Here is a 26,854-nt window from a genome sequence, read left to right as displayed (position 1 = left end):
AACACAAATAATAAAATCACCTTTGGGTGGACTGGTCCTTTAAGAATGCATGCAACTTAGTCATTCACCACAAATATTTTCGGTATAAGTTTGTCCTGTACATATAAGTATAAATGATCAAAGTTGCCAACTGTCCATAATTTTGAAGGAAAATCCCAGCTTTTGAAATGTGACTGTGGAAATTCATGCTGTAAAAATGTTCCTATCCCAAGATTGCCCAATTTCCATAAAATGTCTTTTCTACATATGAGGTTCAATATCTGCTAACTTGTCGATTCAGTTCACATTCCATTTAATTAAACATCATTTGATCTGTACAGCGGAGTGGTCTCCCAGGACAAAACTGAGGGAAATAGCCGTAGATACTGTGGCTCAAAAGATAAGTAAATGATTGTATGGGTAGATCTTTTTGAATTTGCAATTCAAAAGATAAATTCCAACAATACAATTATAAGAAAGAATAATATGAAAATAGAGCAAATGTACATCCAATAAGGACCATAGTAAGAAACACATAGGATATAAAACAATAATAATACAGGGAGGGGGAGCTAGGGGTGGGCATGTAAATGATTGTAAAATGAAACTCCAGATGATCAAACTATCTATCTATCTATCTATCTATCTATCTATCTATCTATCTGTCTATCTATCTATCTGTCTATCTATCTAGCTATCTTTCTATCTATCTATGTATCTATCTATCCATCCAGAGGGTATCAATATTTCCTGTACAGAGCCTTAGTATCAGCTGTCTGTATATACACTATATATAATATCAACATATGCAGATACCTATAATCAGAACCTTCAGTAAATTTCTTTTACTGTCCTGACTTCAGCAGAGTTGCAATAGGTTGCTAAGGGTTACTACACAAAATGTTATGAACCCTTCTTCACAAAAACCAAAAGCAGAAATAAAGAATAGCCTGATTTCTTTGCTTTAATGTACACTCACCTCTACCTTATTTTAAAAAAAAACTGAATTCTTTCCTAAAGTTCCTAAACTTTTTTGCTAATGGTCACTCATCAAAGTTTTTTCATTTCACTGCATCCAAACTACACATTCCATTCTTCCACAAGCCAGCACATAATAATACATTTGTTAATTGACAAATACATATAGATAGATAGAAATATACCTCTTTTAAAACCCAGGGAGCAGCTTCCTTCTCTTCCTCCCTCATCTTGTGTAACTTGAGAACAGCGAAGGGAGAGGAATAAGCAGCATCTGGATCCATGCCCCCCTCCCTCCTCCCCTCTTTTGTTAAACTTCCAAATCCTCTTTGAAAAAAAAGGGAAAAAAGTATCTGATGCCTTCTTCTTGCTGCACTGTTTTCTTCTTATACTTAAATGCAACAAGTTGGCAGATGCTGTCCTTGCAGAGCTGGCTCCCCTCCTCCATACATCCTGTATAGTTTATTTCCCTGTTGATAATGAGTATTTTTTTTGTTTTTGTCAGTGTGATTGCTGGAAATGATTTTGCTCTGTCTCTCTTTGGAGTTGTGCTGCTTCCTCCTCTCTCCTCCTCCTCCTCCCTATTCCCACCAGTGGAGGCCTGACCCATTCTGACTTCTTCATCTGCAGCTGGCTGGGCTAAGGTTCTATCTCCATGGCAACCCATAGCCCTGAATACAGGATGGGCCTTACAGTGGGGGGATAGGGGTTAGGACAAACTCCTTTTAACTCTTCTGGCTCCAAAAGGAGGGGGCCAGATACAATACAATCTGGGTCAAAATGATCCTGGAAGAGCTAATTGCAATTATTTTAACCTTTGTGGAAGATGGAAAAAAGATGCAATGGGATTTACCAAACCTCAATGCAATTGTTACATGGGCAAAGATACTTACACAAAGTTTTGCAGAATTGTTTTACTTCTATGAACTCTTTGAACTCTACAGAAGTTGAAGCAGATGTTTTGCTTTGTTTTTTGCTATTACATACATAATTGGAACACAAAAGAAAAACATTTTTGACTACATTTTTTATTTCCGAGAGGTTTTGAATTTTTGGAATACTTTTTGTGATTTTAAAACTCTGTTGCACTTATAAAGATTTTAGTGCAGTTATATTGCACTGACTTATCATGCAGAGCTTTGCAGGGTCTATAGTTATGTCACCAACTTCCCCTCAGAGGACCTCACATCTAATCCAGTGTTTCTTTCACCAAGGAACCCCAGGGTTCCTCTAGAGGTTGCTAGGGGTTCCCTGAGCAATTTAAGCCACTGAAGTCAAGCTTAACTGACACCAATGATCTTTGGGTATTTGTAAAGGTGACATTCTTCCCACTGACCATCTTGCTAATATACTGGCATGTGGATATACTAATTATATAGTAGGGGTTCTCTGAGGACCTGGAGGCTTTATCAATGCCCCCCCCCCATTGTATAAAGAAGAAACCCTGATCTAATGCCCCTACCATAGTCTAAGAACTTTTTTTGGTGGGAAGCCAATTAACCTACCAGTATGTATTTAGGATGTGGGAAAAAAAACCCATTCAAATGAAGGAAGAACAAACAAACTCATGCTGGCCAAGATTTAAAGGTAGAACTGGTGCTGCAAGGCAGGAATGCTAACCACTGATTCACTATGATACTCCTGCAATGTAAACATTTGAATCAGTTGTCTTGCATAAAAATAAACACCTTACTGTGTCTAACTTAAGTCAGAAAAGCCACCTTCATGCCCATTACAGTTTCACCTTGTTAATAGAATCTGACTTTGATTTATTTCCTTGGTAAGACTTGCAAACTGATATCCCTGCTGTGTAATGAGAATGTCCATACTGGCCATCGAGGCTCTCTGCTAGGACATTTGGCAGAATTTAGTCATCATGTTGTTCCAACAAAGAGAGTGACGTTTAATTAGAATCTTCTTTGTTTGCTCTGATGGATGATGTTTACTTTTACTAGTGCAAAATGAGATAAAGGTTCACTTTAAACAGAAACATAACAATACATTTTAATGCTTTGTGCTTTCTCCACATTTATTTTTAAAAAGTCAGGTCAAAAACTTTTATTTCTAGTTATAGAATGATTGGCAAACTTTATAACTTATGCCACAATTTGCTGCTGTCCTGACCTCTTTTTCAATTCAAATAAATATCTGCATTTACTAAACACACACCAAATGCCTTGAACTCCATTGGTCATTTAAAGTAGAGATAAGCTCAGTAAATAAGAAACTTCTATGTTGACAAAACCATAGTATTGTAATTAGTGTATATCCCTCTCATTGCACGTAGTGAAAAAAAAAAAAAGCCATTAGGACTGTGACCACAGAAAATCAGCTTTAAAAAAACAAACAAAAAAAACACCCACACTCACTTTATATTTTTACATAACATATTTATTAAATATCTGTTATTGATAATCTAAACACATTCACTAAAATCTCAAATAATCTATAACATGTTCATGTAATGTCATTTTTAATATTTTAGGCTTTCATTAAATTAGTACCCAGTGATCCTGCCATGAAGGTTCTTGCTTAGACACTTCCTTGTATTAGGATATAACTCTCACCTTGTTACACAGGCTACCCATGGCAACTACAGGTGGCTTTTTAACGCATAATACCTGGGCATTGTGCACTGTGGTCACCAACAATAATACTGCTTTGAGAAATGCTATGCAATTATTGTGATCTTTGTTGGGGACTAGCAACAAAGTATAAAAAGTGGTAAGTACCCTTTATGATTACTTGTTTATGATACATGATCTTTTAAATTTCATTTTGTTAGGGTTTTTATCTTTACTTGAGTCATCTAAAACTAAAATATTACTTATTAGATGATGCATGGTTGGGTTTGGATTAGAAAGTTAGATTTTAAATTAGTAGTTTATTGTCTCCTGGGGATCCCAGTGGAGAGATTTCTGCCCACCGGTTCCCAGCTCCACCCACCTGCTCTCTCCTCTATAAGGAGATAGATATTTATTTGTAGGTGGACTTTACACTACATCCCAACACATGAGCTATACAAAAAAACTAAATCATCCATAAAAACAAATTAATAACTTTAATTTATAATGATAATTCAATCAATAAAAAAACACAAGTGAGTAGATATAACAAGGACTCCAGAACTGTCTCAACAACCAAAAAGATTTAGACTTTCCTTTAGAAACTTCTGTTCCAATCAATCACTGAAGGGGGGGGGGGGGGGGACTAATTATCATGGCACCACATCCCTTGTTCATACTTTGAAATCCAATTATTTAAATTATGGTGATTTTTCAGGTGCCTTACTAAAATAAATACAGAAATTATTTTAAAAAAACAACTATCATTTATTATGTTGACTTGTGTCCTTGACACGCTCACGTTCATCCCAAAGACTTTTATCCACAGAGTAGTGACCTATCCCCATGCTTAGAAACCACTGCTGGGTTGATTGTGGTTGGCTTGGGTTGCAGAAGTATTTAATTGCCAAGTATTTAGATCTAACAAAACTGAACCAAACAATAATTGTATAATTCTGAATACAAAAAAAGATTTCTCTTAGGACTGAAGTGACATTTAGGTAAAATCCATCACAAAATAAAACTAATATTAATTAAAATATCGAACAAAGCACAGTACTCTACCATATTTTATAATTGACTGAAAATATTGATTGAAAATACAATCTGTCAGTTTATAAATAAAAAAGATCCATAAAATCAATCAATACGGCTGTACGAATTGTGATCTATAATAATTATTTTATTATTGGTATTATTATTATAATTATATATGTGAGTTGAACTTCAAGAAAATGTTGCTTTACTTATAGTACTAATCCTTTTCTGAAACATAAATTAAAGTAATTAAAAAAAAAAACAACTAATAATTTTCCAATCACTTAGCAATGAAAGTGATGCGCCAGCTCAACAGGATGTCAAAAAAGTTCTACTGTCATAGTAAGAAGGCAGCATATGTACAAAAAACGTATTATCGGAATACGTATTGGACTTTTGTGTGATGGTGTGTGAACAACTGCACACTTCTACAAAGAAATTTGCATGCACAGTACGCTACTTCTCATGGTACTCTTGCTACAAATAAGAGCTTATCTATGGGCATAGCGCAGCAGTTAGACTTAGTACTATATGATTTGCTTGTTTCCATGCAATTAATGCATCAACATAAAAATCAGGCCAACTTTTTCTTGGAGGTTTGCAGTGGGAGCTGTATTCATCTTTCTGCTGAACACAGCTCACACAACATACAAAGTGCCCAGTACAAACAGAACTGAGCTTACTCTGCAGTGGGACCACTCCATATTGTCTGTCATAACATTCCACCATGAGAAAAATATCTGTGCACTTTTTGAAGAAATCCAGTCTGACAGAAACAGCCAACCCATCATTCCTCATCCCTGCAGGCCAACCTGGCCAACCTGGAGCCAACCATCCTTACTTACAGACTACTCTACTGTCCTCTAGTGGCCATTCTTAGTAGCACTGGCACTTCAGCTGCAGGAATTGCAAAATTGTTATTATTTCTTCTTGTTGTTTGTGAAACCACATCAACCCCAATCTATTACCAATTCAACAACAATGTACTTAAGGGAAGCTGAAGTTGGAAAGTAGGAAGTAGGGAAGCATTACAATTCAACAAACAGTCCAGTGCCAGATGGCCTGGTGATGTTGTTGTCTAGATTTGGACCAAATAAAAAATTGGTCTGAAAATTAATCCCTTAATATAAATCACTGCCCACTGTGGGCAAGTAGGCTCATAATTTGTTATTTAAAAACAATAGGAGTGGGGGTGAACTAGTAAGAATGTGTAAGAATGGCAGTAGCTGCCCGCTGTGTACATTTCAAGGCTCCCAAAGGTTGCTTACTTTGCCAACCAAACACTGAGCATGGTAAACTAAGTTCGGCTTGGGCTGAATCTTTGCCTCCCTTAAACTAAACAGAGGCATATTCGAGCAATGCTATTATTATAAAAATAGATGTAGTGGTTGTGTTGGTTTTGGTTTTGCAGGTTAGGAACTTTTACAGCAAGTACAGAATTTATCTGTTGATTCTGCCAGAAAATTAGTGTCCTTGTCACTTCCTGTGGGTTAGCCTGAAAGCAATGTTGTCTTCCTTCTGCTGCCTTCCAGTACCTTCTCCACCATGCAATAGTGATAAGGAGGAAGACGTGTTTACAGGCCAGCCATGGCTACAACCATGGATAGGAATTGTGAAACATCTGCAGAAAACAAATGAAAAAATGAAACCCAATGAAACCCTGCTAGAATGTAAGCTCTTCTGGACAGGGTTCTCTCCTCCTCCTGTGTCCCTGTCTGTATCTGTCTGTCATTTGCAACCCCTATTTATTGTACAGCGCTGCCTAATGTGTTGGCACTATATAAATACTTTATTATGAATATTATTATTATTATTATTAATAATAATAATGCAGCCATGTCCTATAAGGAGTGGAGGGCTGCAATAAAAATACATTTAAGGTTTTTGGACAGTGTATAACTTAGAATATTCATCAATATTAGTGATATTTAAATTGTATGAAACTTTTTATTTTTGTTTTGTGGGTTTAAAGCGCCTGTCAGTTTATATTTTAATGTATGCATATTATTGATTTTCCTTTTTTTTCTAGAGATGAATCAGAAAGTTGGAGAAAAACTTCCAAAGAGAAGGGAAAGTCATCATATCCCAAGTGTGAAGATTTTCCTTTACCTCTTGTTCTGTAAAGCTTCAAAGTATTGGATTTTCCCTCACTTCTTTTTTTAATGATATGCTCATTCCCCAACATATCCACCACCCTACTTTCTTTCATTTTGTTTAATTGAAGAAAAAAACGCCTTTTTTGATACCCTTCTCCAGCAGCAGTGGTGTGAAGGGGTATACTATCTTTTCAGAACAGCGTGGTGCCCACATACATCATTAATTCAGCACCATTTAGTCCTAAAAGAAAGCAGACCCCCCTCCACACCTGATGGATAAGTGTATGAAAAGAGCTGTTTTTTCCTAAATTAGGAAGAAGGAGGAAGGAGTGGGGTCCTCTGGTGTTGGAGTACTGTATGCCCAGCCTGAGTAACATGGTGCCCGCTTGGGACTGGGCACATAGGGCACAGCAGAGGGACTGTTCTTCTGAAGAGATCCGCTAGTGCTGGATGCTGGAGAAAGATGATGTCTCTGACAAAACATGGGGAAGAATATGTTAAAAAAATAACAAATGATACTTAACACTTGACTAAGGGTTGCTTAGGGTTTCTAAAAACTGTGGTTGGTGAATCTCCTATTTGGTGGTGCCCGCATACCTCTGGGGCCAATTCTGTGCCATCTGACAGGGCCAACAGCAAAAAGCCAATGATAATTTCGTTTTTTAGAACATTATGACCACCACTATCAGGGGGCATTTTGACCAGTCTAGCAAGATGGCATTCTGAGCAGCACTGTAAAGGGGGGCATTTTTGAGCAGCATTGCCAGGGGTGCATTATGAGCAGTCTGAGGGGCATTCTGGCCAGAACTCTAAGGGGCATTCTGAGTAGCACTATTAGGGTGGGGCAGGGGATGTATTTTTGCCATTGCCCACCAATATTAGGGAATATTTTTCCCACTGTGTGCCAATGAATTTATATTTGAGGGGAATGTATTTCAGCAGGGGTTCTCTGGGACCTAACACTGTGTCAAGGGTTCTTCTGAGGCAAAAATTTTAATGAATGCTAGACTAAAATACTACATAAAATATACACTATAAAGGATGTTTACACTGGTATTTGATTATATGTCAGTTTCTATCAGTCAGATAATAAATACGACGTATCTATATCAATATTCCATGACGCGATTTGTTGCACTGATTCCCGTCACCTGACATTCCCGCCCTTTTTTGATACCTGACTCAGCCTCCTCCCAGTCTGGCGTTTTGTGGTCACGTGAGAGTTAATACAAGTATGTGTCGTCACTGAAGGGGCGTGCCCGCCGTGCTGTCATTCGGATACAGCCAGTGTTGATGTTGGTGCGGGGGTTGCCATCACGTGACTTCTTGGGAGCAGAGAGAAGGCCATTGCAGGTCGCCTTGGTCTGGCATTGGGCCTTCTGTTTGGGATATTTGGGTTCATACAATGATGGCTGACTAGGCAGCACGTACAGCTTCCACTCCCTGCTTGTGACTTCTGCAATGTCTCAGGCTTTGCATGTAAGAACTGGCTTCTTGTATTGCAGCAGGATATGGTGTGTGAGGAGCCCCAGGAGGGTATCCAGGTGGAAGGAAATTAAAGCTGGGTATCAGGGAAATATATTCAATCACAGCAGGATAAAAAGCTTATCGAAGATCTCATTGATTTGTCTGGGCATCAAATATGTGCCAACAGAGTGCCATAGACTGTACCAGGGGGAAGTATCGGCGGAGGCTGCCATGGCAACTTCATCTTCACGGGATCATCAGAAATCCAAAGACAGCGTCCTGAAAAAGACCTTCTTCCTCGTCCGATTGGTTGTACGCTCCTGCGTCCTTTTTCTAAAATTTGGGCCGCTGTTACTTACGTATCCATTGACATTCCTCTCAGACAGATTTCATACCATTTGGCTTCACCTTCTACTGAAAGCCACGGAGTCATCAGGACCAGCTTGTATTAAACTTGGCCAGTGGGCTAGCACTCGAAGGGATCTTTTCTCTGAAAGGTTCTGTGCCAAATTTTCCAAACTTCATGTTAAGGTGGCACCCCATCCGTGGGGTTACACGGAGATTTGCCTGAAAAAAGCTTTTGGAGATAACTATGGACACGTTTTAAAGTTTCCAAGTAGGGAGCCGTGGCTGAGCCTGACCGAGATTGTGGAGGAGTTTGAGAAACTCATGACTCGGCAAGTGAGTTAAACTGTTAGCAGGGTTGTATTTATTAATATCCTAAAGCTTTAGGGACACCTAAAAGATGATATCTCTTTCACGATCCTTTCTAAAGACAAAAGACTGAATGAATGCTGTACATACTCGCCGTTCTGCTCTATGGAGAGGGGACGCACCCCTCTGCGCTCTCTGCTCTTGACTTGTATTATGATCGTTCATTGTACCTAGATCTGCCAGAACTGATCCATGAACGATGTCGAACAAGCGCTGTACACACGCCAGATTATTGTCCTATACTAGCCCTGTGGCGATTATCGGATGACAATTATCTGACCTGTGTACTTAGTCTTACACTCAAAGCCAATCTCCAAGCATAGTTTATAACACTTCCATTCATTCCACCCAGACAGTTATGTGAACACCTAACCCTATTCTTCTGCAACAGAAAAGTCAAACTTGTATTTTTTTTCTTTGATCATATTGGGAAGATTTTTCCTTTCTTCCACATCTACAAAAAATGGCAGAAGAGGTTGTCACCAGAACAGAAAGGCACTATCGAGAATAAAACATTGCCACACATATCCCCACTATGCTCTAAAGTTTTTGTCTTTATTTCTTTTGGGAGGATTCTCCACCATTTCCACTCTTAATCCTAAGAGAAAGAAATTAGAATTATGGGCTCCAAAATTTCCCTGCGCTAAAACAAAATCTAAAACAAAATAAAAGATTTTTGGCTGGAGGTTGTAGCTGATAAATATCAGAACTGTCCATAAATGCAACAATATTTCATCTTCTTTCTGCAGATAGATCTCAGATATGAAGCCAGAAACCTGGAGATGTTTCATCAAAAATTTGAAAAAATGGATTTTATAAAGTTTCCCATCCCACTACGACCTTTTGTCACAAGGAACATCTTGGTGGAGACCTTTGAGGTCAGTAATATGACAAACTACTGAAACTGAGAACTTGTAAATGAAGACTACCATTGCTTTTAGAGAACTAGCTTTTTTAAGACAGTTCTTTTGACAGTAACCATTAAGCTTTTACTCAACTATCTATTCTTACAGGAAGGTGAACCTTTAACCCTCTACCTACAAGAAGCAGAGTCTAACCAGATTAAGCAAAGAATAGCAGCAATGGGTGTTGATATGTTGCTTAAGATGGTAAGTGCGTGTTTTTTAAAGCTCAAGCAGCAGGAAGCATGAGTTTTAATGACTGTAAAGAGTGTCTATACACTATAGGCACTATTTATAAAACAGGGAATCTGACATTCCTTCACACATTTCCTGGTGGGATACAGTTACTGCCATTGAAACACATAGACCCAGAATATTCTCACAAGGGAATGTTTGAGGGAATGTCTGATTTCCTGTTTTAAAAATAGAGCCCTATGTGATATTTTCACTGCTTTCCTCAAATCAATCAAAATGGCCATAACTATGATTGTGAATAGGCAAGACTTTTTTTGCTCTTATATATTATATAGTGATCGGTTAAATATAGCATGGAATTCAAAAACATTTTTTTGTGTCAATACTTTGAATACTTCAAGTGGATCGCAAGAATCCATTTAAATTGACAGTAATGATTATTGTAATAAAATCCAAAGTAGCATTGAGAGAAGATTGCATGGTGTATGCCTAGCGCAAGACTTCATTTAACCATTAACTTTTGTTTTAATGCATTGCAATGGCCCTGATAAAGCTCTCCAAGGCTGGAGAGGATACACTTTCATCAGTGAAGCTGGGTGAACCAGCAAACCTGGAATGGATTCTTCAAAGTCATTTGTTACCAAATGTTTTAAATCCTGGATGAGGTCCTTTCCAGGTTTACTGGATCACTCAGCTTCATTGCTGAAAGTGTATCCTCTGCAGCCTTGGAGAGCTTTATTAAATCAGGGCCAATACATTTAGCTGATTTTTATTACTGTATTTACTGCAGTGGTCCTGGGGCAGGTGAGGGAGAGGGTGAAAGGTTATTTATCATATGTGATATTTTTATGTTTAAATTTTAGTATTTGAGCAAAACAAGATATTTGGTTTAATCACATGCTGGTCATGTATATCTCATTTCCTCAATGGTACTTTGTGTCTCTGGCCCTCCTACAGGGCCATAATAAAGCTGTCCATCCCCCTCGCAGTCAGTTACATCCTAATGAAAGAAAATTTCCCTATTGGACAGTTAGTGACTCAATTAAAGGTCTTCCTTCTGTAAAATTTTTGTCCCCTAATTTTTTTTACCAGTAACAATGGTCATCAGCACAAATTGAGATAGTAAATCTCCCCAGTGGGGACAGCAGTGAAACCATGACAGAAAGTTCCATCCCTTCACCCTTCTCTCCGAAACTAAATAAAAGAAAAGAGTTTTGTCATAGGCATACATTATTTGTTTTTTATTTTTTTTTTATAAATTGCAGACTATCAGCCTGTTTATTTATAAATATGTCTAACTAGAGGGTGATTGTTCGTCCTCTAATTTGGGGTTAATGGGCACTGTCATAAACTTCATAAAGTAGAAGAATAGTCATAAAACCCCAGGCAAACAGTAAATTATATCATTTGCTCATCATAATCCTTCCTGTGTTTAGCCAGCCTTGTGATTCAAAAAGCCTTGTCAGACAGCAGATATGGGTTGGTGCTCTCAGTATGTATTACCACAGCTAAGCAATTGAGCTTGGTCACCTATCTGCCTCCAGCCTAGACAATGCATACATATAATACATATATAAAATACCATTATACTGATGAGGTCACACACAGACTATTGACTAAAGCTCTGTGCAAACACATAAAGTCTCTATTGGCTCAAAGGTTTGCCCTGCAGGTTGAGTAAATTTTCATGTTAGTTTTATGTGAAAATACTTTTTGTTGCCCCCATAAGTTGAATGCATTTAATTGTTTTTTTAATTTTTTTTAAAGTTTTGTTTTTTTAATTGCTTTGTATGTGGAATTCATGTTTTTGGTGTGTGCATGAAGGTAAAACTGGAGTTATATTTCCAAAATACATCTGTGGCCTGTGTATGCTTTTGCAGGGAGAAACAGTGGCAGAACTGATCCTGTACCACGCTAGAGCTAACCAGTGTATAGACGTGGAAGCTTTTAAGTCTCAAATGGCTGAGCTGGTGAATGAGGCACGTAGGAGTAAAGTGTCTCTGGGGAAGGTAAGATTGGCAATAATGAGATGGAGTTTTTTCACTTTTTAGGGGGAAAGCTAGAACACCAGTGTTCCCCATGTAAGAATTTTGTAATTGGAAGTAAGCTGAAGTAACCCTGGTGTCCACAGGTTGAAAATTCAAGGATATATTTTTTTCTATTTAAATGGAAATAAAAAAATGGATAGCGTTATACTGTAATGATGACATTTCTTATTAATTATACTCTATTGCAGTGGTATAAAGCAAAGTATTACAATACCTGTAGTTATCATGTACTAGTACAGCTTCAATAAAGTAATCTGGGAATGCTTGCTGACTTCACTATATATTGAATTGTCATGATTGGTAACAGTTTAATTGTCCTTCATCAAAATCATATCCTTTTATATGTACAGCTGGATGTTGTAGACCAGGGGTCCTCAAACTTTTTAAACAGGGGGCCGGTTCACGGTCCCTCAGACTGTCGGGGGGCCGTACTATAGTTTGAAAAAAAACAGGAGAACATTCTTATGCACACTGCACAAAACGTATTTACCGGATGCAGTACTTTTGATTTATGCTGTATTTGTTCTTGCTGGAGAGCTGGGATATCCGATAGTTAAATCTTATATACAAGATACTTGCTGATAAACCTGAACCATGCCTGAATTAAATACAATTGAGGGTGAAGCTGAGCTTTGAGAACAAAAAGTAAAACATAATTTTAAAAATTCTGTTTTCTACACAAATTTTGTAGGTTACTCTTAATGAGAAATCAGTATAAAGCCAATAATGTGAGGATTGTGTTATATGTTTCTTTGTTTGGTTGTATTTCTTTATTCTGAAAATATTATGAGGGAATTTCCTCAACCAGATATTACTTATAAGAATAATACATTTTAGGGGGTTCTTCTATTTAACAGGTTACTGTACCTATTACTAATATTCCAGTTCTCTGTAGGTACTGTTATATCCATTCACTAACCAGCTTATTTTTCAGGCAAATTAAAGAACTGTACATGTAGAATGACAATATTCTGACCTTGTCCCCTCATGGTGCTCCTGTGTTGTCTCATCAGTTTGTGAAGCTACAAGTGGCCATTTTAACACACATTGCACTTGCTGGGGGTAATTGTTCAGGATTACCATTCTTAGCCCTGGTGCTTGTAGAAGGATATTGCTGGCCATAGCACTTACTGAGGTATCGCTGGCCGTGGCATTTACTGAAGGGGGGGTATCACTGTTCATCGGAACATTTGCTGGGGATTATTGTGTATCAAATGTACTAAATATCTAAATATCAAAATAGGGAACTTTAAATCTTATGTAATTGTCTTATGTAACGTCTTCTGAAGTGAACAATAATGCTTTGGGGTCTATTTATAAAACAGTGAATCTTACAGTCACTGAAACATTTCCTGATGGAGAATCATCCAGGTCTATGTGTTTTAGCGGCGGTAATTGATTCTCCACCAGGGAATTTTTTAGTGAATATCAGATTTACTTTTTCATAAATAGACCCCTGCCTTATGCCTATCATCATCTTCATCTGTTTGGTATGGGGTTTCTGTGTGTCAGAATTTCAATTTTCTTCCAATTGTCCTTGTCTGTCAGTAAGAAAAAAACTGCTGGACCAATTTATCTGTGCAATCTGAATGCACAGATCCCCCAAGACTGATATTTGGACACTACTTTTGTCCTGAATGGCAAGCAGACTTTCTGGAGAGTCATGTATTGGTAAGCAATAAAAAGCTGTTTTATTTAGCCATCACAGGATTGGAATCTTCTCTCTCCTCGTACTGTGTGGACTCTCATGTACTTGTTGTTAAATTACTTCTGCTGTATACATTTCTCTGTATGATAAAGACCACAAAGTCAAGAGCTGGAGATCAAAACAAACCTTAATAAACCCAACACTATCCACACTGAAGGTCCTGGGGTATTACCTCACTGTCCTGAGGTCTGTATATGCGTGTCCTTTAAGATGAATGGTAACACCAAAGACATGAGGTAGAGATGGAGAAAAAATTTGAGACTGAGAAATGTTGTGCAGCAACTGAATCACCAAGAGAGAGAAGACTGAGAATAGTCCACAGCTGCTGATTATCAAGAACAATGTATATGGAAGTTAGTGAATCAAATAAAGCAACATCTTGACATAAAGAATAGCAGACAGTTGGGAACCCAAAGGGTCCTGAGTGGGACCCCTAGGCTGGAAGAGAAGCTTTTTCCTTCTTTATGTTTCCTCATGCTTTGTAACATAACTGATCCACTAGCTGGCTCTGTACAAAATAAAAAAAAGCACAAAATACTCTGCATCTATCAGGTGACACAGAAACTGCTTTTCTTCTTGTTAGAAAAGCAATTTCAGTGTTGTTTTATTGTATTAAGTTGGCTAGAGCCTATTAGGTTGCATTAGTTTTTTTTTTTTTGGAGAAAGCTGAGTCAGATAGAACAGTGGTCCCCAACCCGAGCCACAGACTGGTGTCGGTCCTTACACTGCTCTATAGCTAGTGACAGTGTGACAGCAGGAGTAACCAGCAGGAGCGCGGGTGACTGTCTTCACACTGCTTACACAGTAGCTGCTGAGAATGGCAGAGCAATGTATGTAGGGCTTACACTTCTCTGCCATTCCCAGCAGCTCTGCCACCTGACAGCACACCGACTCTCTTACACTACTCTGCTATTCTCAGCTAGTGTGCTGACAGGAGGCCGAGCTGCTGAGAATAGCAGACTAGTGCAAGCTGTACATATAGCGGGCCTAGGCAAAATTTTATGCTATGTTACCAGGCCCTGGTGTCAGAAAGGTTAAGGACCACAGAGATAGAGGGTTTGGGCTCTATCTATACAGTTAAGTGAGATTTGTGGATAACCACATGTAACACACCTATCCATATTTTATTGAGATCCAAACTGGTGGTCCTTGTAGACTCAGGCAATATTTAGGACAGAGGTCGGCAGACTCCGGCCTTTAGGCCAGACCTCTGATTTAGGACAATAATTGCATGTCTGGACAAAATCAATGTTATAACTATATATACACATTATGAGTTTGATGAAACTACCAGACAGGTAGAATGAGGTGCCATTCACCAATGAGCAGTTATTTTGTTGTGCCAAATATAAAGATATGTAAATGATAAGAGATTAATTATTTGTGTTCTTGCTTGCTCATGTCTTTTATTTTCTATTTGCTCTATAGAATTCAAAATGTCAAAAACTTACCTAAATGTAACCACTAGATGGCGGTGTGAGACCTAGCATTACCTGCCTAGGCTTTCCTACACCATGAATAATAAAACTATTTCAAGGTAAAGCTACGTACACACGTCAACTTTTTCTCGCCCGATATTCAGCATCGGCCAGATATCGGGTGAGAATCAGCCCAGGTCGATCAACCCAGGACGGATCCACGGATGATGAACGATGAGCGATCCTAATGCAAGGGAAGGGGGAGAGCACGCAGCAGGGTGCCGCTCCGTCGCTCTCCCCCTCCCCTCTCCATAGAGCAGAACGGTGCTGTATGTACAGCACTCGTTCATGCATCTTGCGGTTCTTATAGTTGGAAAGGATCGTGAAAGATCCTTTCCAACGACAAGAATTGCACGTGTGTATGCAGCTTAACTCAATTTCTGACTCTTAAAATAAAAGCTTTCACTCTGGAGAGTTTGATGAAGTAAAATCCTGTTTTCCTAAACATCAGCTTCAAAGGAGAACAGACAAAGCATTTGTATAAAAAAACTTTATTTATTAGTAAATATAATTAGCAGCAATGCAATCATTTGAATAAACATATCTGTCATACATGTGGACAATTCAAAACGAAAAACCCTAATAAAACTCATTTAAACATCTAAATCTGTAAAGGTTACCCTTAGTGAAAACCAGATGCTAAAATAATCACTGAATCCAGAGACAAATGCATCTAAACTTAAAACACAAATCTTGACTTTTTCTGAAATAGTCGCAGTTAGCCCAACTCACTTTTGCCTTCAAAATCCGCTTTTGGTCTTTTAACTTTATCTTTCTTGCAACCTCTATATTATTGTTTCTAGAAATAATGCCTAGGGTCCAAGATCTGTTAATATGCATTCTTCCCTTTGAGAATCAGCAGCTAACATGCCTGCTAGCTCTGATAAAGGGAAATAATTTGAACTAATTTATCCTGATCATGTGATTACTATGTCACCCATAATATTTAGCCCTTTAGCCATACAGCTGTATATTTACCCAACACATGCTGACTCTACTAAGTTTGGTCAGAGTATCTAAGCGTTTATGTCATCTGGTTATAAAAGGGTAATAATGTTTGAGGTGAGCTCATTGGCCAACAGGAAAGCTTACAAATAGGGAAAGGGTAAGGCTAAGCTTGACCTTTGCTGAATGTCAAGTCAAGTAGTTTTAGCTGCCTGTATATCTAAATATAATACTCTGACCTCCAGTTCTCACTTTATTTAACCTCTGATTATTGATTTTTATCATATGCTCTTTTTAAATTGCTGAGGTTTGTGTAAGTGCATCATTTTCACACACTAGTGGAGTCAATATGAATACTGGCAGGATGAGGAGTGGGCAGCTTGCAGTGACAAACTCACATAAAGGGCCTAATGTGCATGATTTTCTAATGAACACAAGTGGTCTGTGAAGTTTGCATAAGACTTCCTCTGGTTATATATTTTGCAGGCTATAAAGTAAAGGAAGCTCCCACTCTAACTATTAAAGTAGTAAATTAAAATGTTGTAGAATGTTGGTGTAATGTAATCTATACACATGATTTAAAGTAGATATAAAATTGGGAAAGAATTAGAGCAGAGGTGTACTTTAGTCTCACCATCCACATTAGACCTGATTTATTAAAGCTCTCCAATGCTGGAGAGGATTCACTTTCATCAGTGAAGCTGGGTGATCCAGCAAACCTGGAATGGATCTCCTAAAAGCCATTTTCTATTTGTTAGCAAATGTTTTCAACCCTGGACAAAATCGATTCTAGGTTTGTGCTTCACTGATGAAAGTGTGTCCTCTCCTGCCTTGGAGAGCTTTAATTAATCAGGTCCATTACAATCTATTTGTACTGTGTTTGCCTAATCTATGGGTTAATATATATATATATATATATATATATATATATATATATATATATATATATATAAAAACCTACCTAAACAATTCAAATAATTTGGCCCTTGATCTACATGATTTTTGGGAGATCCAAAGTAGGGTGTATGATCAGATTGTAATGTCAGGTGATCATAATGCACAAGCTTTAGTCTGATGCTCACAGAACCATAGCTGAGCGCAGCATCTGGAGATTGTGGTCCTTCAAGTACTGCTGAAGGTCCTTGTCTTTCTGACTCTGCTGCTCTGCCTGCCGATAGAACTGCTCCAGCTTGTTGGAAATGCTGCGTTTGGCTCCTGATTGCAGCTGTTGATGTTTGTGCCAGTCTCGGAGATCTGCCTCCTGCTGACTCTGCAGTGCTGCTATCTTGGTACGAGTCATTTCCTGGAATAGAGAACCATTTTCCAAATATTATGTGTTTAATAGCTTAGAACAATCCTCTTCACTACCATGACTGATAAAAGAGAGCAAAAAAAGGTTAAAGAGACCCTCTCACCAACTTAAAAATTACAGGTAAAAAGCATAAGGACTAGTAATATTGTATTAAATGCTTACATTTAAATAGCTTTTTTTCATTTTAAATAACAATTTCATTGGCATTGTGAAATTAGCAAATTATTATAAAACATTATTAAAAAAAATTACTCTAATGGTGTTAAATGGGGGCGGAATTTGCAGACATGGCACATTCTGAATATTAGGCTGTTATTTGGGAAGAGGGAGGGATGTAGTTACAACTCACGCGTAGCATATAATAAAACCTTTTTACATCTCTTTGTCTTTCTAATCCATCAAGTAAAATGCTATGTAAGATTGACATGAAAAATGGCACCCTGATGTACCTGGAGTTCTTTTTCTGAATTGGTGTGTAGGGGCATTTATTGGCATAATAATGTGATAAAAATATCTCACCTTCTGCTTCTCTTCCTGTTCATAGAGCTTCTGGATCTTTTCCACCTCTGCCATCTCTCTCTGCTGTCGGAGCCCTCTCCAGTTCTTCATTCTGTCCTCCTCTTTCTTCCATTCCCTTTCCATATCTTCATCTTTCTTCCTGCTCCTCTCCTCAGCAACTGCCCAGCGAACTTCTGCCTGTTGCGCCTCTAAGCCCTCTTTATTCTGTCTCCTCTCCAGATCAAGAAGAATTCTTTGCTCTGAACGTAACCTAAAAATATAAAATGATCTTTATAGCAAAACTCTGGGTAAAAAAAGGTAAATACACACTTAAAGTTTAACATTTCCTCCCCATTTCCCCACTAACACCAGCACAACCCCCACAAAAAAATAATAGCTGTTGTTACTTTTGGCTGTAAGCTAAAAATAAGAACAGACGATTAACTGGCAACAATTATTTTTACCATCTGCTGTCTTGCAGTGCAACTTCTCTCTCTTCCATCTCCTTGAATTTCTCTTCCCTCCTCTTCTGTCTCTCTTCTTCCTGTATCCTCCAAAGTTTGTCCTTTTCTGCTTCCTTCCTCTCTCTCAGCTCCTGGTTGCTGTGAGCTTTTGCTTCATAATTCTAAAAGAATCAAAGCTAATTACTGTACTTTAGAGATTTTAGAGCAAAAAATAAAAATAACTTAAGATGTACAAAGAAAAACTTTCACCATCCAAATTAACAAAACACTATATAGGGTGGCTAATAACAGGGCCAGATAACATATTAACCACATAGGCAGTGAACTGTTTTCCGTAAGCTGGCCAACTCTTAAGCTACGTACACACGTCCAGCGGTTCTCGCCCGATAAGTGGCTCAGGGCCAATATTGGGCGAGAATCTAGCGTGTGTACAGCGCCAGTCGTCCATCATCCGAATGACCATCCTGGGGATCCATGGACGATGGACAACTAACGATCCTAATGCAAAGGAAGGGGGAGAGCCCGCAGCAGGGTGCCCCCTCTGTCACTCCCCCCCCCCCTGCATAGAGCAGAAGGGTACTCTGTATGTACAGCACTCGTTCATGCATTGTGCAGTGCTAGTCGTTGGAAAGGATCATGAAAGCCGTGTATGTGGCTTTAAGCTACACACGTCAGATAAATGTTTGCAGACAAATGTTGAGACAATTGGTGAAGCTTATTTTGGTCAACAATCTAATGTACTGTGTGTACAGTGGTCCCCTAATGTTGTTCATCAATCCACCCTGGTGGATCCAAAGAAATGGCCAAAATAGTACATTCAATTTTTTTTTACCCTTTAGTAAATTAAGTCATATATGTATTTAGACAAAAATCACATTTGTGTTTTTAACTCACCAATTTGAGAGGAGCAGAGCGAGGTCGGCCCTCAAGTAAAGCAGATTCCATAGCCTTCCGGTCCTCTTTCATTGCCTGATTGATACGTTCCAAGGTGGCCTGAAGATGTGTCATGTTGTTCTGTCTTGATGTTGAAGTATTGTACGAGGAAAGCATTCTATCATCTAATAAAGAAATAACTCTAACTTTTTAAAGATCTGGTTAAGGTTGGATGAAATAGAGAATCAACATGTGTTCTATCCATGGCTGGACTTATACAAAGAGAAAGTAATGTGTAGCTCTATTTCTAGCTCCGCAGATGGTATTCAGGTTTCTGTGCCCTGCACCTGCCTACCAGGCTTTGGTTAAACTCAAGGAACAGGTGTCTCACTGTATACACTGTATCTTAACCTAAAGGACTTAAAGTGGTTAAAGGAGATGTAACCCCAAAACAAAAATGTAACATATTGCAAGTTACCAGGCTTTACATGTGATGACTGCTATTGTTTTCTTATTTAAAGCTAAGAACATCAGCAAATACAGAAATGCATTGTCATTGTCACATTCTGTAAGATAAAGCAAATAATTTCTTCTTGTGTAAACTATGAATGCTATCATACACTATGCAATGGAGAAAAACATAGGCATTCATGTTTGAAGTACAGTCTGGGTGACAGCCATAGCTCCCCATGAGAAGAGAGAGACACAGACTCACCCAACTATAGGAAGCATGTTATTGGAAGGATTACCATATTAAGGATCACACCATAGCTAAGGTTTGGTATGCTGCAATATATGATAATTTTATGTTTGGGTAAGCTGTAAGCAATTAAAACCATTCTTCATCCAGAACTACTTCTGCAATATTTTGAATATGTGTTCACTTTATATTATACTTTTACGATTACACAATTATATTAATCTATTTTTTTGGAAATTTTAGATACACATAATTACCATCTGTTGTTTTAATGTCATATTTGATTGGTCTGCCCTCTGGTCCCATCACTACTTCTGTCTGGGTGTCTCTGTTACAGATTACTTGTTCCTTCTGAAAAAAAAACAGAAACATTTCTGTCTGAAAAGGTTCATTTTTATCCAGATCGTGGTACAGGTAATATTAAGTTACACCTATCTAGTTTTTGTTTTGTAATGTTGAAGATGTTTAATTTTTTATCCACTTAGCATCTTTATTTCTGCAGGTGGTCTACAATTTACTTTAAGTCGAGATTCCCTTTATAAAGAGAATTTGAGTATATTTCCTCTGTAATAAATTTAACTGCTTACCTGCTTAGGTTGCTGACATCCTCCCCTCTCTATTATGACTTTTCTCTGAGGTTTAACCTTCTCTTTGCTGTTGATTGTCTTTGATGAATCATCTTGTTTAAGGTTCTTCTTCTTGTCTACTTTTTTGGCCAATTTCTCTTTAGTTAAAGTCATATTGTGGATGTGATTCAGGGAGTTTCTCAGGGCAGCCCAAAGCTCCTCTGGTACATGGCACTTCTGACAAACATCTGGGCCAGAATGGCAATACAAACAATTGTGGGAGGCAGATTTAGTTGTTGTTTCTTTGGCCTGACATTGGGGATGTTTATAGCTGGACCCCATGAAAGGGAACCCAGGGCAGGATTCCATCAGCTTCTTCCGGGCTTCCAGTGGGATGTGGAGCTCCAGAGTGATCCGGTCACTTAATTCCTGTGGAATCCAGATAGAGAGGCCAGCTGGAACTTGTTTGGTTTTTCCATTCCAGAATGTTACAAGAACTCCATTGCTATCAAAAGCTAGAGATTATAAAGGTGTTACTATTATTATTATCATCAACACAGAAATCTGACATTGGTAAAAAATTATCTAGATTACAAGGAACTGGAAATGACCACTAACCACACCTGTAACCAGAGTTCCATTTTGAAACAGCAAAGTACATTCTTCAGCCTGAACAAACAGACTGTACACTATTCTCTTGCATTTAAAATACAAACCAATACCTAAGCCTCTTTCACGGTTCTCAGCACCCCTTAGAATGGTTCCAGGGCCATATTGTTCCATAACGGTATCTAGTGGAGCCAACACGTGATCTCCAGAAACTAAAGGCCTCCATCTTGCATCTTCGTAATGGATGATATCACAGACAGGTGTCTCCTGCATGCGGAATTGCGCTTTTCCCTTTAAAGCACGACATTTCTCAAACTCCACAAGAAAACTCTCTGGAGAGCCCTATGGAGCAGAAAATATTTTATAGATTGAATAGTTTTGAGATAACCAGCAAGTCAGGTTTAGCCTGGTAATTGAACATAGCCTAGTAACTCACCTCCACTTCACAAGCAATGTGCCCCATGTAATACAGTCCATCCCTGTCTCTGCGTGCCAGGACTCGGGCCCCCCTCAGAAGACTCAGAGCTGCTGGTGCCCTGGTGATTTGGGTTGAATTTGATGGACTGCATGCTGGAGTTTCTCTACAGGTCACACTGCAGGTAAATGGTGGCCTAAAAAAAAGTTTGCTATTAGCATTAGATGTTTACAAGAGGAAGGGACATGCTAAAACAGAACTTTCCTTTTGGTATGCAGTATAAATATATATATATATATATATATATATATATATATATATAGGGACTGGTATAACTGAAAAGAAATGCAAATTCTTTGGCAGGTAAAAGATTTACACAGTACAGCCCCATCTGAAGCCCTAATTTGAATTTAAGTATTTAACATATAAAAGTTGTAGACAACCAACAGCACAGTGATGAGCTAATTTCTCTGTCATGATACCTTATCAGGTATTCATAGGTTTCCTGTGTGCTGATGAGCTGCTGAACTGCTGAACAATTAATTGTCTCTTTGTGTTGCTTTTCCTAAGTCTTAGTGGTTCTGTGCAAGGGACCTAAACAGCCCAAGTCAAATTCAAGTGCATACACCGCTTGCATTTAAAAATACATTTACTTGTGTATAAAGTGTGGGTTTTTTTACTGTACACCTGCCTGTTGTTTATCTGTAACAATATAAATATATAAAGGTAGACATACCTAAGCTCAGAAGAGAGAACTGTAGAGGCAGTGCAGGGTGATGGGGCCCGATAGCAGTGACTCATATTCTCAGCGCTCCTTATCTAAAACCAAAAACACATAACTGTCAAGCATATAACCAAAATGTTATGTAAGCCATATTTTTTTAAATTTAAAAGTTTTTATTTTTCTATATAATATTGCGTAGAGTTTAGAACCATTCCCAAGTTTTTACCACTGTCTGTATCCCCATTGGAAGATTAACTCTTAACTTCTATCTGTCCTAGTCACTAGTGTCAGAGAAAAATAGGGAAACTTGTACTAGTGACAGCTATCCAAGAGGGAAAATAAATTGGTTGCTGCTGTGTCTTTGTTAAAATAAAAAGGGAATCTCTCTAATGGGGCGCAAACAGCCAAAAAGAGTACTGGGGATGTTAAGACTTGAAACCATTCTGCTAGAGACACACTAAAAAACAAAAAAAAAAAACAAAAACAAATCACACAGCAGTAGCATACATATTCTCTGTTTTTGCAAGGAAATTGTAAAATAATTTGTATTATCTGCCTTACACACCCTTTTCTGCATCAAATTACAGAGCACAATAGGTGATGATGGTGCAATGGTGGTGTGATTTTATGGAAGACTGATTGCAATCTTACCTCAGGTGAAACTGTTCTCACTATAACACTAATCAGAGGTTCAAAAATTATTTTAGGGTCACCATATACTTTACAATCTGCCTGAACAATCAACTTTTGATTTACCAAAACTATGTAATATAGGGACCTATCTAACCTATCCAATTTATGTATTTCCAGTCAAGAGGGACCCTGCACTAATTAGTTGTAGGTAGATCTAAAGAAGATTGTACAAAAAGACTATAATGTGTGTGATATTCTTAATACCTAGTATAGCAGACACCCATGATAAGAGTTCATATTCTTCCTCACACTATCCCAAACACATAAAAAAGGTTTTGACTTGACATACACTTTATTTGCAGCAAATTTACCAAAATGTAACCAAAATGTTTTAACTTACCATACTGGAAGGTCCTAGAGGCTTGAGATTTATCTCACGGAAAGACCCCTCAGTCTGGCTGTCACGGGGCTCCTCTATTAGGTACACCACATTGACTGCACAGACATTCTCATTCTGGGCTAGGAAACTGTAGATATCTGTCAGCACACTGGGCGGCAGGGCATCTATCACCAAATATACAGCTTTACACATTGGATCCTCTAATGCCTCAGCCAAAGCTCTGGTAGGGCTGGCTCCTGACCCACAAATCAGACCTTGTGTCCAGGAAACGGCTTGTGCCACAGCCTCCGGTCTCCATGTCACAGAGCTATCGCACCACTTGCTAATCTAGTAAATGGAAAAAAATATGAAAGTGAAATTTCAATGAAAGACACAATGTTTATTTATAAGTAAAGTTAGATCCACATCAAGAGGCGTTGTCATTACACTGACCATGATGCCCTGTGCTTACTGTATCTCTTTAGTCTAACACTGTCATTCTCAACCAGGGTTCCTCCAGAGATTGCCTGGGGTCCACTGATCTTTGATTAATTGACCTCCTATATGATGAAGATCTCATTTGTGGCCGATGCCACTTGGCAGAGTCAGTAGCATGACACCAAATATCTTTTTAGCTATCTATAATAGAGGCATTATTCCCTATAACCATCAAAGTAAGCTAATCTTTTTCCATTGATCTCCTATGGTTTTAGCGGGGGTTTCCCAAAACCTGAAAATATTTTAAGGGTTCCTCTGGGGTAAAAAGTTTGAGAAATAATGGTCCAACAAGTGAATGATGCTGGGCTGGAAGACTGAGACCATCTTGTGATGGAGAAAAAGAACTGCAGGGGAAAGTAGTGGAGGGGAGATTTAGTATAATTATTAATATTACACAGTATTTATATAGCACCAACATATTATGCAGCGCTGAACAAAGTCCATGCTCGTGTCACCAGCTGTCCCTCAAAGGGGCTCACAATGTCCCTACCTGAATCATATGTCATTACCACAATCTAAGGTACAATTTGCATGTTTTTGGAATGTGGGAGGAAACACAGGCACACAGAGAGAACCTACAAACTCCATGCAGATAGTGTCCTGGCTGAGATTTGAACCTGGATCCTAATGGTGCAAAGGCCAGAGTGCTAACCTGTGAGCCACAGTGCGGTCCATTTTATAGTTGAATATTTTTTTTTTTATCTTTACTGGGCAACATTTACAAAAAAAATTCAGTCTGAGGTTGAACCCGAAGCAGTTAGAAAAGTCGCTGTAGTAAGTAATGTGTGTGGTCCCTAGTTACCAACTTACAAAATGCTCCATTCACTAATCATTTTCAATCAGATAGCATAAATATATGAAAGTCACACAAACAATTACTTTTCAGTAGATGAGTACTATTTTTGAAACTTATTTATTTTGCCAAAGCGCTGTGTATCATAAACAATTGTCTTGTTTTTTTAATAAATACGGGTATCGCTTTTTTGACTTATTGTTCTGTTTTAATGAAGCTGTTTTTTTTTTTTTTTGCAGCCACTTCCTGTCTTGCCCAGCAGCAGCTGAACATTATTGTTCTGGTCCAGCTTCCACATTGACAACGATGGACTATGCATGACCCTCTGATGTATGAATGAAGAGAGGTGGGAGCACTTACCACATGGGAGAAATATATAATATTGAATGAGGTTGCTCTGAAGCCATGGACGAGACTGTACAGCGATTTACACACATAATCCTTCAAGAGATTTAACTTCACAGGATCTCCGTCCAGAGCGCCCAGCACAAAGGTGACTCCACCTAAAAAGCTGTCATGACATGGGGACCAGCAGCAGCTTGAGTGGTGTGGAGCGGACATGACTCCTGATAAAGAGAACCACAATCCATTGGTATGACAGCATGGTAAATATTGTCACTATGAAGACACTGAAAACACAACACAATATACATATCCTGCACAAATCTCTTTACCAAACAATACTCAAAACCCAAATAACAGTGATGTAGTCCGAGACTGATAGAGATATTATCATATAAATTATCATTATATTGTGCTATTGTATTATTATTATTATTATTGTACATTATTTGCTATGCAATTGCAAGTATTTTCTATATGGAATGTACTTGTGCATTCAGCATTTTATTTTGCAGTGATTATCCTCATCAGTAACATCAGTAAGTCTTGTAAGCTCCACAAGATAGCATAATGTGTATGTAATATTCAGAACTAATGACAGAAATGTCAATCATCCTCCTAGTTCATTATAGGTATTGCCATCCCAAGTTTGATACATACAGAATAAAGAATTGGAGAGAAAACAGGGTTATTTTGTTTGGCAGTAAACAGTATATTGTGTTTCATACAACAAAAACTATCAGTAATATGTACAGACAATAGTTACGAGTGGTCATCCCCATGGGCTAAGAAGACCCTAAACACATTGGATCCCTAGATATAAAGTATATATATATATTTAAATATATATTTTAAAGTAATATGATCATATTGTCCCAGGGCGTTTCGCCTACAGGCTTCTGGATAGATATGTGAACTTTCTTTGAAGAATACCTCGATGGAGCATATAGGTCACATACACTGTAACACAGTGTTTTAGGACTATTGGCATCCTCTATACCGCTCCACTCCAGGGACCCATGTGGAACCAATTGAACTTATAGTTGTCCAGACGTGGCAGGACCAGGTTTTAGTGAGTGCCCGAGACTCCAGGACATGGGGATAACATGGGGATGCTGTAAAACATTTCATATTTCAGGGAATTTTGTTTGTTTAGAAAGAACAGAAGCTGTAGCAGCTTTAAATTCATCCATATGTAGTACGCCTGGGATTATTTCCCCCAGGTTGTCAGGATCTTTTACTGTCCCTCATTAGAAAGCCCCGAAGAAGTAGGCCTCTTAGAACCCCGGAGGGTGTTGGCCTTTTACTGAACATAATGAATATGACATATCTATCCATAAGCCAAATATATTGACCCTTGTGTACCCACAAATGTCTGACACAGATGAGTCCCTGACACAGCCCTATTACAAAGTTCCATTGTTGCAGTCTGATGAGTGGGGGGAAAGGAGATTTCCTTGCATGTTATGGGTTTCTCCCAAAGGCCTTTATTTATTAAACTTGTAAAGATCCTGGTAGTAATTCTCTCATGTCATGTCCACTTTAAGCCAGATCTCCCATCTCAGCTTACTATGTTCTGATGCATTGAATACACAACTAACACTAATGTAACAAATGTCAGTGTTTTATAGCACGTTTAGCCCCAGCACCATTTACCTCAGACTTTGTTTTCTGCAATAACTACAATTTGTTGGAGATCTGCTCACTCACCTGCCACTGGAAAGGTCGCACCCGGCGCTAGGACCCACGTGTTCTCTGTATTGGGCACTGTGTACATAGAAACCATGGCAACCGGCGCTACTATCCAAATTACAGGGGTGCCAGGTGTTTATACAGACTTCTAGTTCTTGCTATTATTATTTAACAAATACGTATCTGTTTTATACACTAGATGGTAAATTCTATCCTTAAACAGATAAACATAACTGCTGCATTT

General features: G+C 38.4%; 3 protein-coding genes across 3 annotated transcripts in view; 1 reads left to right on the top strand and 2 right to left on the bottom strand.

The window, feature by feature from the left end:
• Window positions 1–1,367, bottom strand: part of DENND2A (DENN domain containing 2A) — a 65,923-nt gene extending 64,556 nt beyond the window's left edge. Inside the window, exon 1 of the mRNA XM_072400215.1 lies at window positions 1,143–1,367. The gene's annotated coding sequence lies outside the window, so the exon portion shown is untranslated. The remainder of the gene's footprint in view (window positions 1–1,142) is intronic.
• A 6,986-nt stretch (window positions 1,368–8,353) lies between these two features.
• Window positions 8,354–12,011, top strand: ADCK2 (aarF domain containing kinase 2). Its single transcript, XM_072398966.1, has 4 exons — window positions 8,354–8,803; window positions 9,586–9,714; window positions 9,850–9,945; window positions 11,814–12,011. The coding sequence occupies exons 1-4, from the start codon at window positions 8,354–8,356 to the stop codon at window positions 11,982–11,984; spliced, it is 846 nt and encodes a 281-aa protein (XP_072255067.1). The 3' UTR covers window positions 11,985–12,011.
• A 3,600-nt stretch (window positions 12,012–15,611) lies between these two features.
• LOC140323282 (uncharacterized) lies at window positions 15,612–25,200 on the bottom strand. Its single transcript, XM_072400214.1, has 11 exons — window positions 24,937–25,200; window positions 23,307–23,633; window positions 22,286–22,368; window positions 21,571–21,745; window positions 21,248–21,476; window positions 20,547–21,040; window positions 20,217–20,310; window positions 19,281–19,444; window positions 18,387–18,547; window positions 17,944–18,193; window positions 15,612–17,415 (listed from the first exon to the last, which is right to left on the bottom strand). The coding sequence occupies exons 1-11, from the start codon at window positions 25,135–25,137 to the stop codon at window positions 17,191–17,193; spliced, it is 2,403 nt and encodes an 800-aa protein (XP_072256315.1). The 5' UTR covers window positions 25,138–25,200; the 3' UTR covers window positions 15,612–17,190.
• Window positions 25,201–26,854: the final 1,654 nt, after the last annotated feature.

This window comes from Pyxicephalus adspersus, chromosome 2 (genome assembly GCF_032062135.1).
Source record: "Pyxicephalus adspersus chromosome 2, UCB_Pads_2.0, whole genome shotgun sequence".
NCBI lineage: Eukaryota > Metazoa > Chordata > Amphibia > Anura > Pyxicephalidae > Pyxicephalus > Pyxicephalus adspersus.
This window is presented reverse-complemented; position numbering and strand designations above follow the sequence as displayed.